The sequence below is a fragment of the Mauremys reevesii genome, linkage group 6 (assembly GCF_016161935.1).
Source record: "Mauremys reevesii isolate NIE-2019 linkage group 6, ASM1616193v1, whole genome shotgun sequence".
In the NCBI taxonomy this organism is placed as follows: domain Eukaryota; kingdom Metazoa; phylum Chordata; order Testudines; family Geoemydidae; genus Mauremys; species Mauremys reevesii.
The window spans coordinates 82,838,866-82,854,955 of NC_052628.1; the positions used below are offsets into that span (position 1 = coordinate 82,838,866).

At 39.4% G+C, this 16,090-nt stretch overlaps 1 protein-coding gene across 7 annotated transcripts in view; it reads right to left on the reverse strand.

Annotated features, from left to right (window-relative positions):
* LRRC2 (leucine rich repeat containing 2) overlaps window positions 1–16,090 on the reverse strand; it is a 93,590-nt gene that overhangs the window by 1,807 nt on the left and 75,693 nt on the right. For all 7 annotated transcript variants that reach the window (XM_039545593.1, XM_039545594.1, XM_039545597.1 and 4 more), the window contains 3 exons: window positions 4,930–5,075; window positions 2,248–2,403; window positions 452–588 (listed from right to left, as the gene is read on the reverse strand). In XM_039545593.1, coding sequence (XP_039401527.1) covers window positions 452–588; window positions 2,248–2,403; window positions 4,930–5,075 — 439 coding nt within the window. The remainder of the gene's footprint in view (window positions 1–451; window positions 589–2,247; window positions 2,404–4,929; window positions 5,076–16,090) is intronic.

Here is a 16,090-nt window from a genome sequence, read left to right on the forward strand (position 1 = left end):
AATTAAAACACTGTGAAATTTCAAATTTAAATAGCTGAAATCATGAAATTTACTATTTTTAAAACCCTATCACCAAAATGGACCATGAATTTGGTAGGGCCCTAGCCATAATGAATTTTGACCCCTCCCTGAAGTTTGTATATGTTTGTTCAGATCCAGGGCTCTGATTCTGGCATCTCTCATCAAAACGTATCTGAAAGCTCATCTTATTTTGAAAAAAAGATAAAAGAACTTTCACCCTCCTCCAATAGCATATAGAACTTTTACAGCTTTTAAAATTGCATATTACATGTGCTCTTACACATGTCTTCACTTTTTATAAAGATTCAGGATATTGTTGATCTCTCTGTATAACCCAAGCATATTATTTTGATGTGGCCAGGAAATCTTTATGAAATCTACATTTATATCATAAATAATGGCAGATGTACTAAAAATTTAGTGCATATACCTCTTTCTCTTATGTCTGCAAGGTAGGCTTTCATAAATTCTTTCTCAAATTGCTCTCGATCACGTTCACTTTCTACGTTGTCTTCAGTATCGTGATACAAGAATGTTTCAAGAGGATTATCCTTAAGGCTTATAAATCTGTAGAAAAAGAAATATTAACATGAAAGGATAACTTCTTAACATGGGCAGACAAATGTAGTTTGCTGTATGTCAAATATTGATTATGTTAAAAAAATTTCCCTATTCTGAAATTACAAACAGTTTGAATTGATTAGCTCTATACATTATATTTACTAACTTGTCTTGTTTGGGTGTATCCTACACATAGTCCATAGACCAACGAGCCACTCAGTTTAATTAGCCAGTCAACATTACTTAAAAGTGGCAACTCGCACAAAAAGAGGCTGCAGATTGAACTTCTCTGTTGTAATGGATGTTGGGAAGTAACTAACTCCCAAGGGTGTGCATCATCAACTAAGGAATTCTGACTAAACTGGGGAGTTGTGAAGAATTACTATGCTTAAGTAATTGAACAAAAGTGTTTTATGGTCTTTCTATTATGGAGCAAGTAAATATTTTAGGTAGCACTCTCTTTACACTCTGTTCTCCCTAATACAATTCAGTACATCCATACTGCAATATTTTTTTCTGCAGGAACAGAGTTTTAGCATTTTGAGGCATCTGTACATATCACACTTCACAACATCTGACCAGCTGTACCATAATTCTACAGCAACTCCAGATCAGAACAAAAAACTTCAACATAGACCCCATCCTATCCAGGTTTCACAGCATTCCAGGGTTTAGTCAGAATTCCTTAGTTGATGATGCACACCCTTGGGAGTTACAGTCAGGGCATGCCTGCGGCAGGTCCACGCGCGCGGACCGCGCGCGGTCATCTCGGGCGCTCAGCGCGCGGGCAGCGGGAAGGCGGGACCGCGCAGTCATGCCTGCGGCAGGTCCAGCGCCTGCTTGGCGCGCTGGTGCCTAGAGCCGCCCCTGGTTACAGTTACTTCCCAACATCCATTACAACAGAGAAGTTCAATCTGCAGCCTCTTTTTGTCATGTATGTAAATATACTAAACCAATACTTTGAAAATGAAAATCACATGGTTGCACAAACTGCTCAATAATTCCATGCACAAAGTATGTGTACATAATTCTGAAAATTATGGGGACATCTCTTTAAAGCAACAAAAATAAATTAATCAGTGAAATTTCAACTATCAAAAAGAAAAAATATCACTCCAATTAATCATATGGCATAGTAACACTACCAGGAACTACTCTATCAGATTCAAATGACTTCAGGTCCTAAATCCTGAGTGTCAAATCAAGACATGGGATTATCATAGTTACAAATGGGAAAGACTTACGAGTCCATTGTTCTGCATCTATAGGATACAGTCTCTCAACCAAGAATATACACATTATTAAGCTGACACAAACACTGAATGTTGATGAGGCAATAAAGTCTCAGTACAAGTACAAAAGCACTCCTCGGTAGCAGGTGAAATATCAGGAACCCTGAGGTACACTTGTACAATTCCCCACTGGACTTCAGTGATTTCATTGCCCTTAAAGAGTGGTTCTCATGTAAATGAGGTCAGAATTTTGCCCCAGGTTTGGTGGAAGTTGCACAGGTAACAACATACCCAGCCCAGCAAGCATGAATGCAGAACGCAATAAAAGGAAAGGAAAAGAGAATTGTAAAACTGTTTTTGAGGACCATTACTGCACTGGGTCACTTACCTTTCTACTTTTGAGCATATTCATTTCTCCCTAACTATAACTTACTTTAAACCTGTGTGTGAGTCACAAACGTCGGTGGGTATCTCGACCAGATCATCACCACTAACCACCAGCAAGCTGAGCTTTGGCATATTGAGCAAAGCTCGTGGAAGATAAGTCAACTTGTTTTTCTGCAGGAGAAATGTCTGCAGTTCACTGAGCCTAAGGAAGCATAAAAGAGAAACGTGGCTTAAAAATACAATATATTTTAAAGATCTTTTATTATATATGTGTATCTATTCAAACACCAACTGTTAATGTCTTCCTCTGGGAAAGAAGTATGAAAATATTCACATGAACCATATGCTTTTCCTTATGCTGTTTTTTTTATTTTCACAGAACACTCCATTGATTTCAGTGGGAAGTTTCATGCATGGTTTGATAAGATAGATGCTAATAATACACCTGTGAGAAGAACTAAAAGTTGTGCCCAAATCAGAAGCTAGAGCAGCAGTGTGCACTTTCATGGTACAGTGAAGGTGTATGCACACGATGCCTTGCCACACAATGTGATGTAAAGTTCTCATGTACCTCATTCTGTCAGAAAGTCATCAAAATATAGGTGGGAACAAAAATATATATGGGAACTACTTGTAACAGTCATGTGACCAGGATTTGGCCTTTATTTTGTTGCCCAAATTTTAGGTGGGAACAAAATATATAAGGGAACTTTTACAAGTACGACTGAAATCAATATAAAGGACCTAATCTTGTGGTTTAGGGAGTAGGCTCCTTTCATTTGTTTTGTGTCCCCTTATCCTTTCTTCACACAATAGTAATTTGGGGCTGAACATTTGGTCTTGAGAGTGAATGTGGGGGCCAGAACTATAAAACCTGAGGTACTATTGTTTTTCTCATTAACCCCGTATAGGTGTTGGTTCTACTGCTAGAATAGTGATGCAGCTGTATTGCATGAGAGACATTTCCTTTGAGTTCTAGAAGGTGTGGCAAGTGGTGCTTCAGCACATGATTTTGACTGTGAACCTCATGATATTTGGTGTTTCTCTTAAAGGGAAAAGTGATGGAAGGGATAAAATGGAATCTATTTGGCTGAAAATCACTTTAGGGAAGAAAGCTAACTAATACTCCACTGGGATAGTGGATGGGGTATGCTACAGCCCCTCAGGATATGGATAGAGACCTCTTTAATATTTTTAATGAACTAAATACTACTTGGAATTGTGTGATTATGGGAGACTTTAATTTCTTAGATATCCATTGGAGGACAAGTGCTACTAATAATGGTAGGGCCCAGATATTCCTGTATGTGATAGCTGACCGATTTCTTCCATCAAAGTCACCGAACCAACAACAGGTGATGCCATTTTATATTTAGTATTAGTTAGTACCAAGGACCTTACAGAAGAATTGGTTGTAGAGGAGAATCTTGATTCATGTGATCATGAGCTAATTCAGTTTAAACTAAATGGAAGGATAAAAATAGGTATGTAACTAGGATCCTTGATTTAAAAAGGACAAACTTAAAAACTTATGGCAGGTATATAGGGAATTGGACTGAACTGAAGAACAAAAGGATCTGAATGAGGAAGAGGCTTGTAATTCCTTTAAGTCAAAGTTGCATAAGCTATCTGGAGCCAGCATCCCAAGCAAGGCGGGAGGGAAATTGTAGGGAAGGGTTGCAGACCGAACTAGATGAACAAACATCTCAAACAGGTTATTAAGAGAAAGCAGAAATCCTAAAAGTTGTTGGTATAGTGGTATAGATCAACAAGGAATGCTACCTCTTGGCGATCAGAAGATGTAGGGGAAAAAAGTGAGAACTGCCAAAAGCGAAGCAGAGTTTCACCTTGCAAAAGGAAATTAAAAACAATTAAACCCAAGGTTCTTTAACCATATAAGTAAAAAGAAAACAAGAAAAGAAGAAGTGGGACTGCTAAGCTCTGAGGATGGGGTGGAGATCAAAGATAATATAGGCAAGGCCCAACACCTAAATGAATATTTTGCCTCAGCTTTTAATAAGTGTAATGAGGAGCTTTGGGGTACTGCTAGGGTAGCTAATAGAAATGAGGATGTGAAAGTAGAAAATACCACATCCGAGGTGGAAGTCAAACTCAAACAGCTTACTGGCCAAATTGGGGAGCCAAATAATCTCCATCCAAGAATATTACAGGAACTGGGGCATGAAATTGCAAGCCCAATAGCAAGGATTTGTAATGATTTTGTTGCGAGGAGGATGGAAATTTAAAATTCATACAGATTAGTTTGCTTCCCTACTGATGTTTACCAAGCTCTATGAGTCACATTAAGCATGCTTTGGCTTGACCTTTCTCCCCACCTCGTATTCCTTTCTGTGTAGCTGCACAGTTGCTGCCCTTTCAGTTGCAAGTTTGCTGCTTCTGTCTCCACACAGAACATTATGTTGCTCAGGAATAAAACAGGAAGAGCAACTAGCTAACCACAAAACAGGGAAACTGACTACACACCACATGGTCAACACACTAGAAAATTGAGGAAAATATATTTTGTTCTCCAATATCTTTCTGTAATGTAAATGGTAGGCTTTACTTGTAAAATACTAGATACATTTGCAGCTGGAAATGGAGTTTTCCGGTGATGGTGTCCCTTTCAAACAATAATTGGTAAATTAAAATTTGCTGGTTACTGTCATGTTACATTCTAAACAAATTTTCTAGTTCATGAGCCTATTTATGAAATGTAAGGAACTACCTGTCTATATCTTGTGGGAGATCTTTCAGTTTGTTGTTGCTAATATCCAGCCAGTGCAAACTTGACATCCGGAGTATACAAATTGGAATAGTAGGGAACTTGTTTGCTGACACATCCACAAACGTGACTTGTTTCAAGTTACTTAGCTGGAAAGAAACAATGCAGCATTTTAAGTACATTTTACAGAATATTTTATAAGCAAATCATTACACCCTTCAAATAAATATTATTGCTTCTCCAGATCACTTTGAGCACTGAGGATTGCATAATGTTTCTGATTTGTACTCGGCTTTATGCCACACACATCACAGCCATCATTCTTCAGGTAGAGGGATACCAGACATAACTCCCTCCAGAACTTTTCAACACCTCTAAATTCACCAAAGAAACCTAAAAAATGACATGAACTAGTATTTCCCCTTTTAAAAAGCCTGGAGTCTGGGAAAACAGCAACTGGGACAAAATACTGACCCCAAAATAGTACAGAAAACTAACACCAGTAAATAAAACTGTTTTGCTAACTAATAGACTTAGTTATTACACACTATATATATACTAAACAGTCATTTTTAAAAACATCATGGAGGTTTTATCAATATATCATCTATTTACTTTAAATAGACTTCTTTGACTATAAACTCATGTAACACATTGAAAATGTTTAGCTAAAAGACCACTTGAGAATTGCAACTTTACCAGTTAATGTCAGACTAGAATACGATCCAACATTTTGTTAACGAAAGCTGTTTAAAAATAAATTTTCTGTGTCCCAAACTAAATATATATATTAAAAAAGCACTAAATCCTTTTATTTGAAGACCTGTCAAAGGAATTATATTTTTAAATAATAAACTGCTAGTGTATCCAAGATTAACTACAAATGTAAAGTAGAACAGTTTAAGAATTAAATGTGTTAAATGAAGGGCTCTGTGTACTAAATCAATTATTTATAGTAGGGCTGTCAATTAATCGTAGTAAACTCACGCGATTAACTAAAAAAAATTAATCGCGATTAAAAAAATTTATTGTGATTAATCACAGTTTTAAATCACACTATTAAACAATAGAATACTAATTTAAATTTATAAAATCTTTGGATTTTTTTACATTTTCAATTATATTGATTTCAGTTACAACACAGAATACAAAGTTTACAGTGCTCACTTTATAGTATTATTTTTATTATAAATATTTGCATTGTAAAAATGATAAAAGAAATAGTATTTTTCAATTCACCTCATACAAATACTGTAGTGCAATCTCTTTGTTGTGAAAGTTCAACTCACAAATATAGATTTTTTTGTTACATAACTGCACTCAAAAACAAAACAATGCAAAACTTTAGAGCCTACAAGTTCACTCAGTCCTACTTCTTGTTCAGCCAATCATTAAGACAAACAAGTTTGTTTACATTTACAGGAGATAATGCTGCCCTCTTCTTATTTACAATGTCACCCGAAAGGAAGAACAGACATTGGCATGGCACTTTTGTAACCAGCATTGCAAGGTATTTATATGCCAGATAGGCTAAACATTCATATGCCCCTTCATGCTTCAGCCACCATTCTAGAGGACATGCTTCCATGCTGATGATGCTCATTAAAAAAATAATGTGTTAATTATATTTGTGACTGAACTCCTTGGGGGAGAATTGTACGTCTCCGGCTCTGTTTTGCTCGCATTCTGCCATATATTTCATGTTATAGTAGTCTCGGAAGATGATCCAGCACATGTTGTTCATTTTAAAAACACTTTCGCTACAGATTTGACAAAATGCAAAAAAGGTACCAATGTGAGATTTCTAAAGATAGCTACAGCACTCGACCCAAGCTTTAAGAATCTGAAGCGCCTTCCAAAATCTGAGAGGGATGAGGTGTGGAGCTTGCTTTCAGGAGTCTTAAAAGAGCAACACTCTGATGCAGAAACTACAGAACCCAAACCACCAAAAAAGAAAATCAACCTTCTGCTGGTGGCATCTGACCCAAATGATGAAAATGAACATGTGTCGGTCTGCACTGCTTTGGGTTGTTATGAAGCAGAACCCGTCATCAGCAGGGATGCATGTCCTCTGAAATGGTGGTTGAAGCATGAAGGGACACATGAATGTTTAGCGCATCTGGCATGTAAACAACTTGCGACGCCAGCTACAACAGTGCATAGGTGCCGACTCCGTGGGTGCTCTGGGGCTGGAGCACCCACAGAAAAAAATTGGTGTGTCCTTAGCACCCATCAGCAGCTCCCCATGGCCCCGACCCAACCCCCTGCTCCAGCTCACCTCCGCCTCCACCTCCTCCGTGAGCATGCTGCCGTATCCCACTTCTCCCTCCTCCCTCCCAGGGCTTGCGCCATGAAACTGCTGATTCATGGGGCAGGAAGGGAGAGGGGAGGAAGGGGGAACGTGGTGCGCTGGGGGAAGAGGCGGGGCCGGGGTGGGGATTTGGGGAAGGGATCTAATGGGGCAGGGAGGGGGTGGAGTTAGGGCGGGGACTTTGGGGATGGTATTGGAATGGGGGCCGGGTCAGGGACTGGAATGGGGTGGAGTCGGGGGGAAGGGGCAGGGAAAGGGGCGGGGTGTGTGGGAAACAGTGCCATGCAAATGCCCGTTCTCACTTTCAGGTAACACTGTAAACAAGAAGCAGACAGCATTATTTCCTGCAAATTTAAAGGAACTTGTTTGTCTAAGCGATTGGCTGAACAAGAAATAGGACTGAGTGGACTTGTAGGCTCTAAGGTTTTATGTTGTTTTATTTTTGAATGCAGGGGGGTTTGTACATAATTCTACATTTGTAAGTTCAACTTTCATGATAAAGAGATTGCACTACAGTACTTGTATTAGGTGAATTGAAAAATACTATTTCTTGTGTTTTTACTGTGAAAATAAATATAAAATGAGCACTATACACTTTATGTTCTGTGTTGTAATTGAAATCAATATATTTGAAAATGTAGAAAACATCCAAAAATATTTAAATTATATTGTATTCTATTATTGTATTCTATTATTGTTTAATAGTGCAATTAATCACAATTAGTTTTTAATCGCTTGACAGCCCTAATTTATAGTATTAGTGTTCATGAAACTATTCAGACATCTTAAGTGATTGTCAAAGCAGTTAACAAAAAAATAAATATTTTAAGAGTGGAAATTAACTTCTAAGCATGTATCTGAGATGATAACCTACTCCAGTCCTGAAGTGAGATGTGCACAGGACTTCACCTATACTTGAACTAAGGCATTTTAGAATGCAGGGGAAATTTTCTACACAAACAGCATAAACAAGTGAAAATATGATTTTTAAAATTATTTCATTTGTTATAATGCAGGGTGTTATTAGTGACATAGGTAAGGGAATTTGCTTTTTCAGGATGAGTTCCTGGCTCCACTGAAGTGAATGACAAAATTTCTATTAATTTCAATGGAGGCAGAATTTCACTCTTAATATTTAACTTCACACTGCTCTTTTAAAATGTTGATATTTCCAGTGTGATGCTGTGTCAAAGCTATAGTTTCCTTTCAGATACAACCAGATATTGCTGCCAGCTTTCCAAGAACAGGCTTTAGAACTTGAGGGAACCTATTCAAAGAGCTTTATTGAAGAATATTGGATTACATAGGATACTATTAAATTCAGCCTTCAGAATCAAGATAGAGGCGCAGAATCAAGATAGAGGCACAGAGGCTCTCAAAGTCAAGATACAAGTTAAAGTCTGCTGGCTTCCACTTTAAAGCTGCTTTCAGGAAGCATCAAAGTGGAAGCCCCTCACAAGTGAATCAAAGCTTCGAGGAAAACATTTTAAAGAGTGAGGTGTCTGATTTCCAAACCACACGTCATTTCATTTTCCAAAAGCAAAATTGCCATGCATGCAGTTCAAGTTTCTCTCAACTCAAAAAAATTAAATTGTTAAAAGTGTGTCTCTGGTTATGACATAGAAAGGATAAATGGATCTGACACAGAGTCTAACAAGGACAGGGTTAAAACAGAGCCCCAAACAACCAGATGCCCATGCAAAGGTTGCAAACTCTCCTTAAGTAACAAGATCCCTGGTCTCTCACTTCCAACAGGATCTACCTGACATCACCGCTTTCACAAGCTGCCAAACACTTCAGTTTTCCCAGACAACTGCCACACTGCAACAGTTCTGTAATGTTAATACCACATTCCATGGCAAACAGACATTTCTGTCCAGCGTAAACCAGAAAACGTATAAAAACAAAGTGTTTTACTGAATTACATGTTAAAAGGAACATCAATACTGCATGACTGCATGTTATAAGAATAGCTATTTTTCCATTTATTAAATGCTATTGCCAAATGATCTTTTTAATATTTAATTTTGTTTTTCTTCGGAGTTTATAATCCCACAAAAATGAATTTGCCACAGAAATATATACACAACTTTGATACAAAACTTTGGTTTGGCATGCCACACAATATATGGGGCTCTAATTATATTGTGTAGGCTACAAGCCCTCCTTGCGCTTTTTTTAGGGAAATAGTTAACAAAATCTATCTGGTTTCTACACCGTGTTCCAGCAAAATGGAGTTTTGATTTAATCTGTCACTGAAATGCTACCAACAAATCCCTGGGGAATATGACACACTGGAAATTATGGCAGCTAGATATTATATTTACTAAAGAAAATCCTATATATATTTATTTCCTTTTGAAAGACTAATGGATTTTTGCACCTCCTATAACATTTCATTTATAAACAAGCCTGCCAACCTTATCATTTTTACTTAAGCAGTTTATTTTTGCTATTTAACTTGGTTATCTGACTTTGAATCAGTCAGAATATAGGTTTTATGCAAGCTCCATTTTAAACACTAGCTACATTTGACAATCTAACTACCTGGCCACAGTTATTGCGGTCCTTACTGTTAATCATAATTGTCATCTTTATTTGACAAACAACCCATATTGCTTCTTATCTTAATAATTTTGCTTTTAAAGAAAATAGTCCTTGCAGCATTCCAGAGCTCCACTGCTTTTCTTTTCTCTGACAGTTAAAGTTTCAGTTGAGAGAAAAGGACACCATGTCCCTGAGTTGAATGAGTTGTTTGATTAATGGGTGTGGTTTTACTTCTGCTTTATTTTTGTCATTGAAAGGGTTTTACTGATAAGGTCTGTTGCCTGTGGTTTTAGTATGAGCTGCCCATTGCACAGCATCAGCAAATGCAAAGATCTGAAATTATGTCAATACCTACCCAAAAAAACAACAACATTAAATTAAATACAAATATTCTGTGGCAGAAACAATCTGACTAAAACCAACATAAGCCAGGAAATACAGAGAATTAGCACAGCTATGCCCAACTGCTTTCAGTTCTGTCCAAACAATTGGTGACCTAAGCAAGAAAATCCTGGCCCCATTGAAGTCATGATGAGTTTAGCATCATTGATTTTAATGAGGCCAGGATGTCACCCAACCTCTCCTGCCAGGTTTGGATGGCACTCAACACCTTGCAGAAGGCGCTCAGTAACTTGCAGGACTGGGACACATCTGTGCTGCAATACCGATGACAAGAGAACTACTCAGGTAAATTCTTTAGCTTTAACTCTTAGCTAACGAGTTCTTGTCAATTTAAACTACACCCTTAACATTTCTTTTGTATGTATTTAAAAAAATATATTATTATTACCACCAAGGTTTTTTGCAGAAGAGTACAGCAGTTAGCAGGGAGTTGGTAACAAGAAGTATACCCTATTCACCACCAGAGACAGGATGCTAGATGAAACTACAGTAAAACCATTCTTAGGGTTAGAGTCTGTGATTTCATCAACCCAGGATCTTGACATAAAGTAACATAAAGAAACTCACCCCAAAGTCTTAACATGGGGGCAGGTTCCTAACTAGATGACAGAATTCTGGTAATTGAAGAATGTTAAATTGGTCACAAAAGAAGATTTTCAGAGGCATTGGACACGCTTATCTTGAACCACTGGAGTCAGTCAGAGCAGCACCTCTGAAAATCAGGCCACATTTATTTTGATGCCTAATTGTGAATTTAGGGGTTTAGTTTTAGGCACCCAAGTTTTAAAATGTTGGCCCTATTTCCTTTCACCCTTTTATCTTTAAAAAATTACGTATACTTAAAGAAAACAGTGATGAAGTAAAATGTCTCGTGTGCTTTGAGAAGCAAGCAAAAATGCCAACTATTTCAAAGAATGAGTAAACTGGCTGCATATAAAATACTAATTATTACTGTAACATTGGGAAATGACCTACAGTAGAATGTAAAAATGGCATCAGGGCCACACTGGGGGTGAGAAGAAAGACAACCATGGACTCATTATTTACGGTATAGCTGTAGCACTTGGAGAACCCAGCCACACTGTGCTAGGTACTGTGCGCACACTGTATAATAAAAAGATGGTCTCTGCTCCAGTGTTAGTTCTGTAGCTCTAGCAGAACCAATCCTTCTCCCGTTGAGTATGTCTGCAGTGCAATCAGTGGGGTGACAACAGCATGTATAGACATACCTGAGCTAGCTTTGATCTAACTACTTTGAACACCAATAGCAGTGAAGTTGCAGCGGCATAGGTGGCAGCACAGACTAGCCCTCAAGTGCGCACCATCCCAAGCAGGCTTGCACTGCTATTGTTATACAAGCTAGCTAGATCAGAGCTAGCACAGGTATGGATACAGGTGCTGTAGTCATACCTCTGATCAGAATGTAGACAAAGTCGATAGCAAAACTACCACTGACACTAAAGGCAGCAGGATTACTAGACTATGCAAGCAAACAGCCATAAAAAGCCATGATGTGTTTTAATTGGTTTTACATTTTTCCTTTATTTCATTGACTCCTGTACTTTTGTTTCATCCCTTGATCATGCATGGTAATAACAAAAGCACTATGCTGCATAAAGACCTGATCCAGCAAGAAATTTAAGCACACACTTACATTTAAGCATGTCAATCCATTTCAGTCAATGAGACTACAACGGTGCTTAAAATTAAGCATGTGCTTAAGTGCTTTGCTGGATTGAGGCCATATAAACGGCAAATATCCCAAAAGGTTACTTCCTGTTGATTAGAGTTATAAATTATAAATCTTCATACTGCTGGTTCTCCAACTACATGTAATCCACATATCAATGCAATTTGCCAATACAAAATAGCTCTGTTTTCTAGATCTCCAAATCATATTGCATAGGAACATGAGGGGATGAAAATCTAGCCCCACTGAAGTCAATAGCAAAACTCCCACTTACTTACCTGGACCTAGAAATTCTCACCAAGGGCTTACTTTTCATATTTTTTAATTAAAAACACTAGTTAGAAGAGCCCTGTCAATAGCATTGCATATTATTTGACCTCTCGGTAATGTTCTGGTGGTAAATATCTTTTGATTTTCAAAGATCTCTTTTAAAATATATTCTGCTCCATCACCAATAAATGAAAAAAAAAGTATGTCCACTTTTATAACAGAACAGGAACAAATACACCATTTTGTTATGTTCCCTCTGCACACTGCAGCAGCAATGAATGGAGAATACTATTAGAGTGACACAGACGTAATGATATAAACACACAAACAAAAACATTTTGACACGACCAGGCACTATATCTACTAAAGTTGTCATTTTGTTTGTTAAAAATGGTCATATTCGTTTTAGATCTTACAGAAACACACAGTAAATCAATCAATATTTGCCAAAGGGAGAATGAAAAAAAAAATCAGTAGAGAAGTAAATTTTATTTTCAAGCAGCTAGAAAGAGTATTATAAACCAAGGAGATGACAAATGCATTAAGAACTGTAAAGCACTGGTTGACAGTTTTCTTTTAGGTTGGTAAACTAGTAATGACTCACTTTAGAAGAAGATATACAGAGGACATTTAAAGAGACAGTATCAGTACAATAGAATGTTGTCATAGGATAATATTGGCGGATGCTAAAAAAATATCAAGAAAAGTTGAGAAATAAAGGTAAAATTCAGGAACAATCCCCCTATATTTAGGAGCTGAGAATAGAGGAATAATTGTAGTTACAGAACAGGACTAGAAGTTAAAAGCTTTGGGTTCCATTCCTAAGGCCTGGTCTACACTAGGCGTTTAAACCGGTTTTAGGAGCGTAAAACCGATTTAACGCCACACCCGTCCACACTAAGAGGCCCTTTATATCGGTATAAAGGGCTCTTTAAACCGGTTTCTGTACTCCTCCCTAACGAGAGGAGTAGCGCTAATATCGGTATTACCATATCGGATTGGGGTTAGTGTGGCCGCAGATCGATGGTATTGGCCTCCGGGCGGTATCCCACAGTGCACCACTGACCGCTCTGGACAGCAATCTGAACTCAGATGCAGTGGCCAGGTAGACAGGAAAAGCCCCGCGAACTTTTGAATATTTCCTGTTTGCCTAGCGTGGAGCTCAGATCAGCACGTGTGGCGATGCAGTTAAAAATCAAAATAAAGAAAGAGCTCCCGCATGGACCATGAGGATGTGATCGCTGTAAGGGCAGGTAAATCTGTTCTATCAGCGCTCCGTTACAGAAGACGAAATTCAAAATCATTTTTAAAAAATCTCCAGACAGACGCCATAGCAGGGGCTCAGCGCACTGCTGCGTGACAAACGTAACGGAAAGCCCAAGAATCAAATGGACGCTCATGGACTGGAGGACTCAAGCTATCCCACAGTTCCTGCAGTCTCCGAAAAGTATTTGCATTCTTGGCTGAGCTCCAAATGCTTCTAGGGTCAAACACAGTGTCCGCGGTGGGTCAGGGCATAGCTCGGCAATTTACGCACCCCCCCACCCACCCCCAGAAGTGAAAGGGAAAACAATCCTCTCTTGACTCTTTAACATGTCACCCTATCTTTACTGAATGCTGCAGATAGACCCGATGCTGCAGCACTCAACACCAACATCCTTGCTCCCCCCCGCCATGGGTGGCTGATGGTGCAATACGACTGGTATCCGTCCTCGTCATCAGCCTATTGGCACATGGGGCAGTGCAAAAGGACTGGTAACCATGCAGACTAGCATCGGTGAGGTCTATCAAGGGTGCCTGGCCCTAATTTTTCATGGTAGATGGTACAGTATGGCTGATAACCATCGTCGTCATAGCAACAGGGGGCTGAGCTCTGTCAGCCCCCACCCTTCATGTGTAAAAAAAAGATTCAATTGCCCCTGGACTAGCAGAGGGATGCTGGGCTCCTCTCCTACACACTCCTTACTGTCCTGTCTGGACTATCATAGCAGCTGGAGGCTGCCTTCCACTCATTTCTCACTAACAAGTCAGTGTGTCTTATTCCTGACAAGTGAGGGGACAATTCCTGACAAGTGGGGGGACAATGCTACAGTAGCCCAGGAAGGCTGGGGGAAGAACAGAATCAACAGGTGGGGTTTTTGCAGGAGCACCCCCTGTGAATAGCATACAGCTCATAATTTCTGCAGGATCTGACACAGAGCAGCTGTGCTCTCTGATACAGTGGTTCTCTAGTACACTTGCCCATATTCTAGGCAGGACTGATTCTATTTTTAAGATACCAAAAAGGAGGGATTGACTCTGGGAGTCAGTCCCAATTTTGGCTTTTGCGCCCCTGGCTAAGAGCAGCCAGGGGCACTTATGACAGCAGCAAATGGTGCAAAACGACTGGTAGCCATGCTCATCTTTTTACCAATTTATGGATTGGTAGATGGTGCAGTATGGCTGATAACCATCTCTGCTGTCATGCAAAAGCATGCTGCTGTGTAGCGCTGCTGAATCGCCTCTGTCAGCGGCATCTAGTACACATACGGTGACAGTCACAAAAGGCAAAACAGGCTCCATGATTGCCATGCTATGGCATCTGCCAGGGCAATCCAGGGAAAAAAGGCGCGAAATGCTTGTCTGCCGTTGCTTTCCCAGAGGAAGGAGTGACTGACGACATTTACCCAGAACCACCCGCGACAATGATTTTTGCCCCATCAGGCACTGGGATCTCAACCCGGAAATTCCAAGGGCCGGGGGAGGCTGCGGGAACTATGGGATAGCTACGGAATAGCTACCCACAGTGCAATGCTCCAGAAGTCGATGCTAGCCTCGGACCGTGGACGCACACCACCGAATTAATGTGTTTAGTGTGGCCGCGCGCACTCGATTTTATACAATCTGTTTTACAAAACCGGTTTATGCAAATTCGGAATAGTCCCGTAGTGTAGACGTACCCTAAGTGTCAGATTTCCTGTGTCATACTGGGAATCAATCACTCTCTGCCTCAGTATTCTTATCTATAGAAATGGTAGTGATAATACTTTCTCTATACCTCACAATGGCTTTGTCAACCTTAGTTCACTAGCCTTTGGGAGGTCCTTATTTACTATGTTGATGAGCACCATAGACATGTCTATAAATAATAGTTAAATAATAATAGCAGGCAAAAGCACTCCCGCTCAGTCTTTGGTGGAAAAGCCTCCACAATTAGGGTTGGGCTTGCTGCTTCCTAAGCCAACACTTTCATAGCCAAAATCCCAAGATTCAGTGGAGTCACACCAGGGATAAACCTGTCCCATTCTTTAACAGATCGGGTGTAAAACTCAGCTGACCCTATCCACATCAGTGGATGACCTTTTCAGTGCCGCCTGAAAGTCTATTATCAAATATGGCTCATTTTTTTAATGTAGGTAGATCCACAGAATCTGCCTTTGGGTGTGACACATTTTATGAGCCTTCAACTGGGCACAATTTCAACAATTAACCTGGCAATTCAAAGTCTTGTCCCCTGCCAGGATTTCAGCAGTCTCTCTCCTTCACCCACACAGAGTGCTCTCAGATTTGCATTTCCATTCCAGAGGTTTTCTTTTAAAATTTTTTATGCACAGATCCAATTATAGCTAGAATGGCCTTAGGTGGAGTAACTACTTTTACTGTGTTTTAATTAATTACCACCACCAGGCTAGCATGGAATGTTTTCATCTCATCTATCCTGTTTATTATCCTGCATTATTCTTTTTCTCTCCACATAATTCTCAATATGTGTAACATGTAACAGGTTTCTTTATGTCCTGCCCCTGTATGCATGCACAAAAGCTCTATAAGGCATGTACCACTAGGGGATTCAGAAAGAGGAGATGGAACTATGGCTCCACCCCTCTCTGCCCTGGCCTGGAGAACTGTCTGGCACAGTGGTCATGAGGAGAGACCCATAAGGCTGCCTAACAAGGACCTTCTTG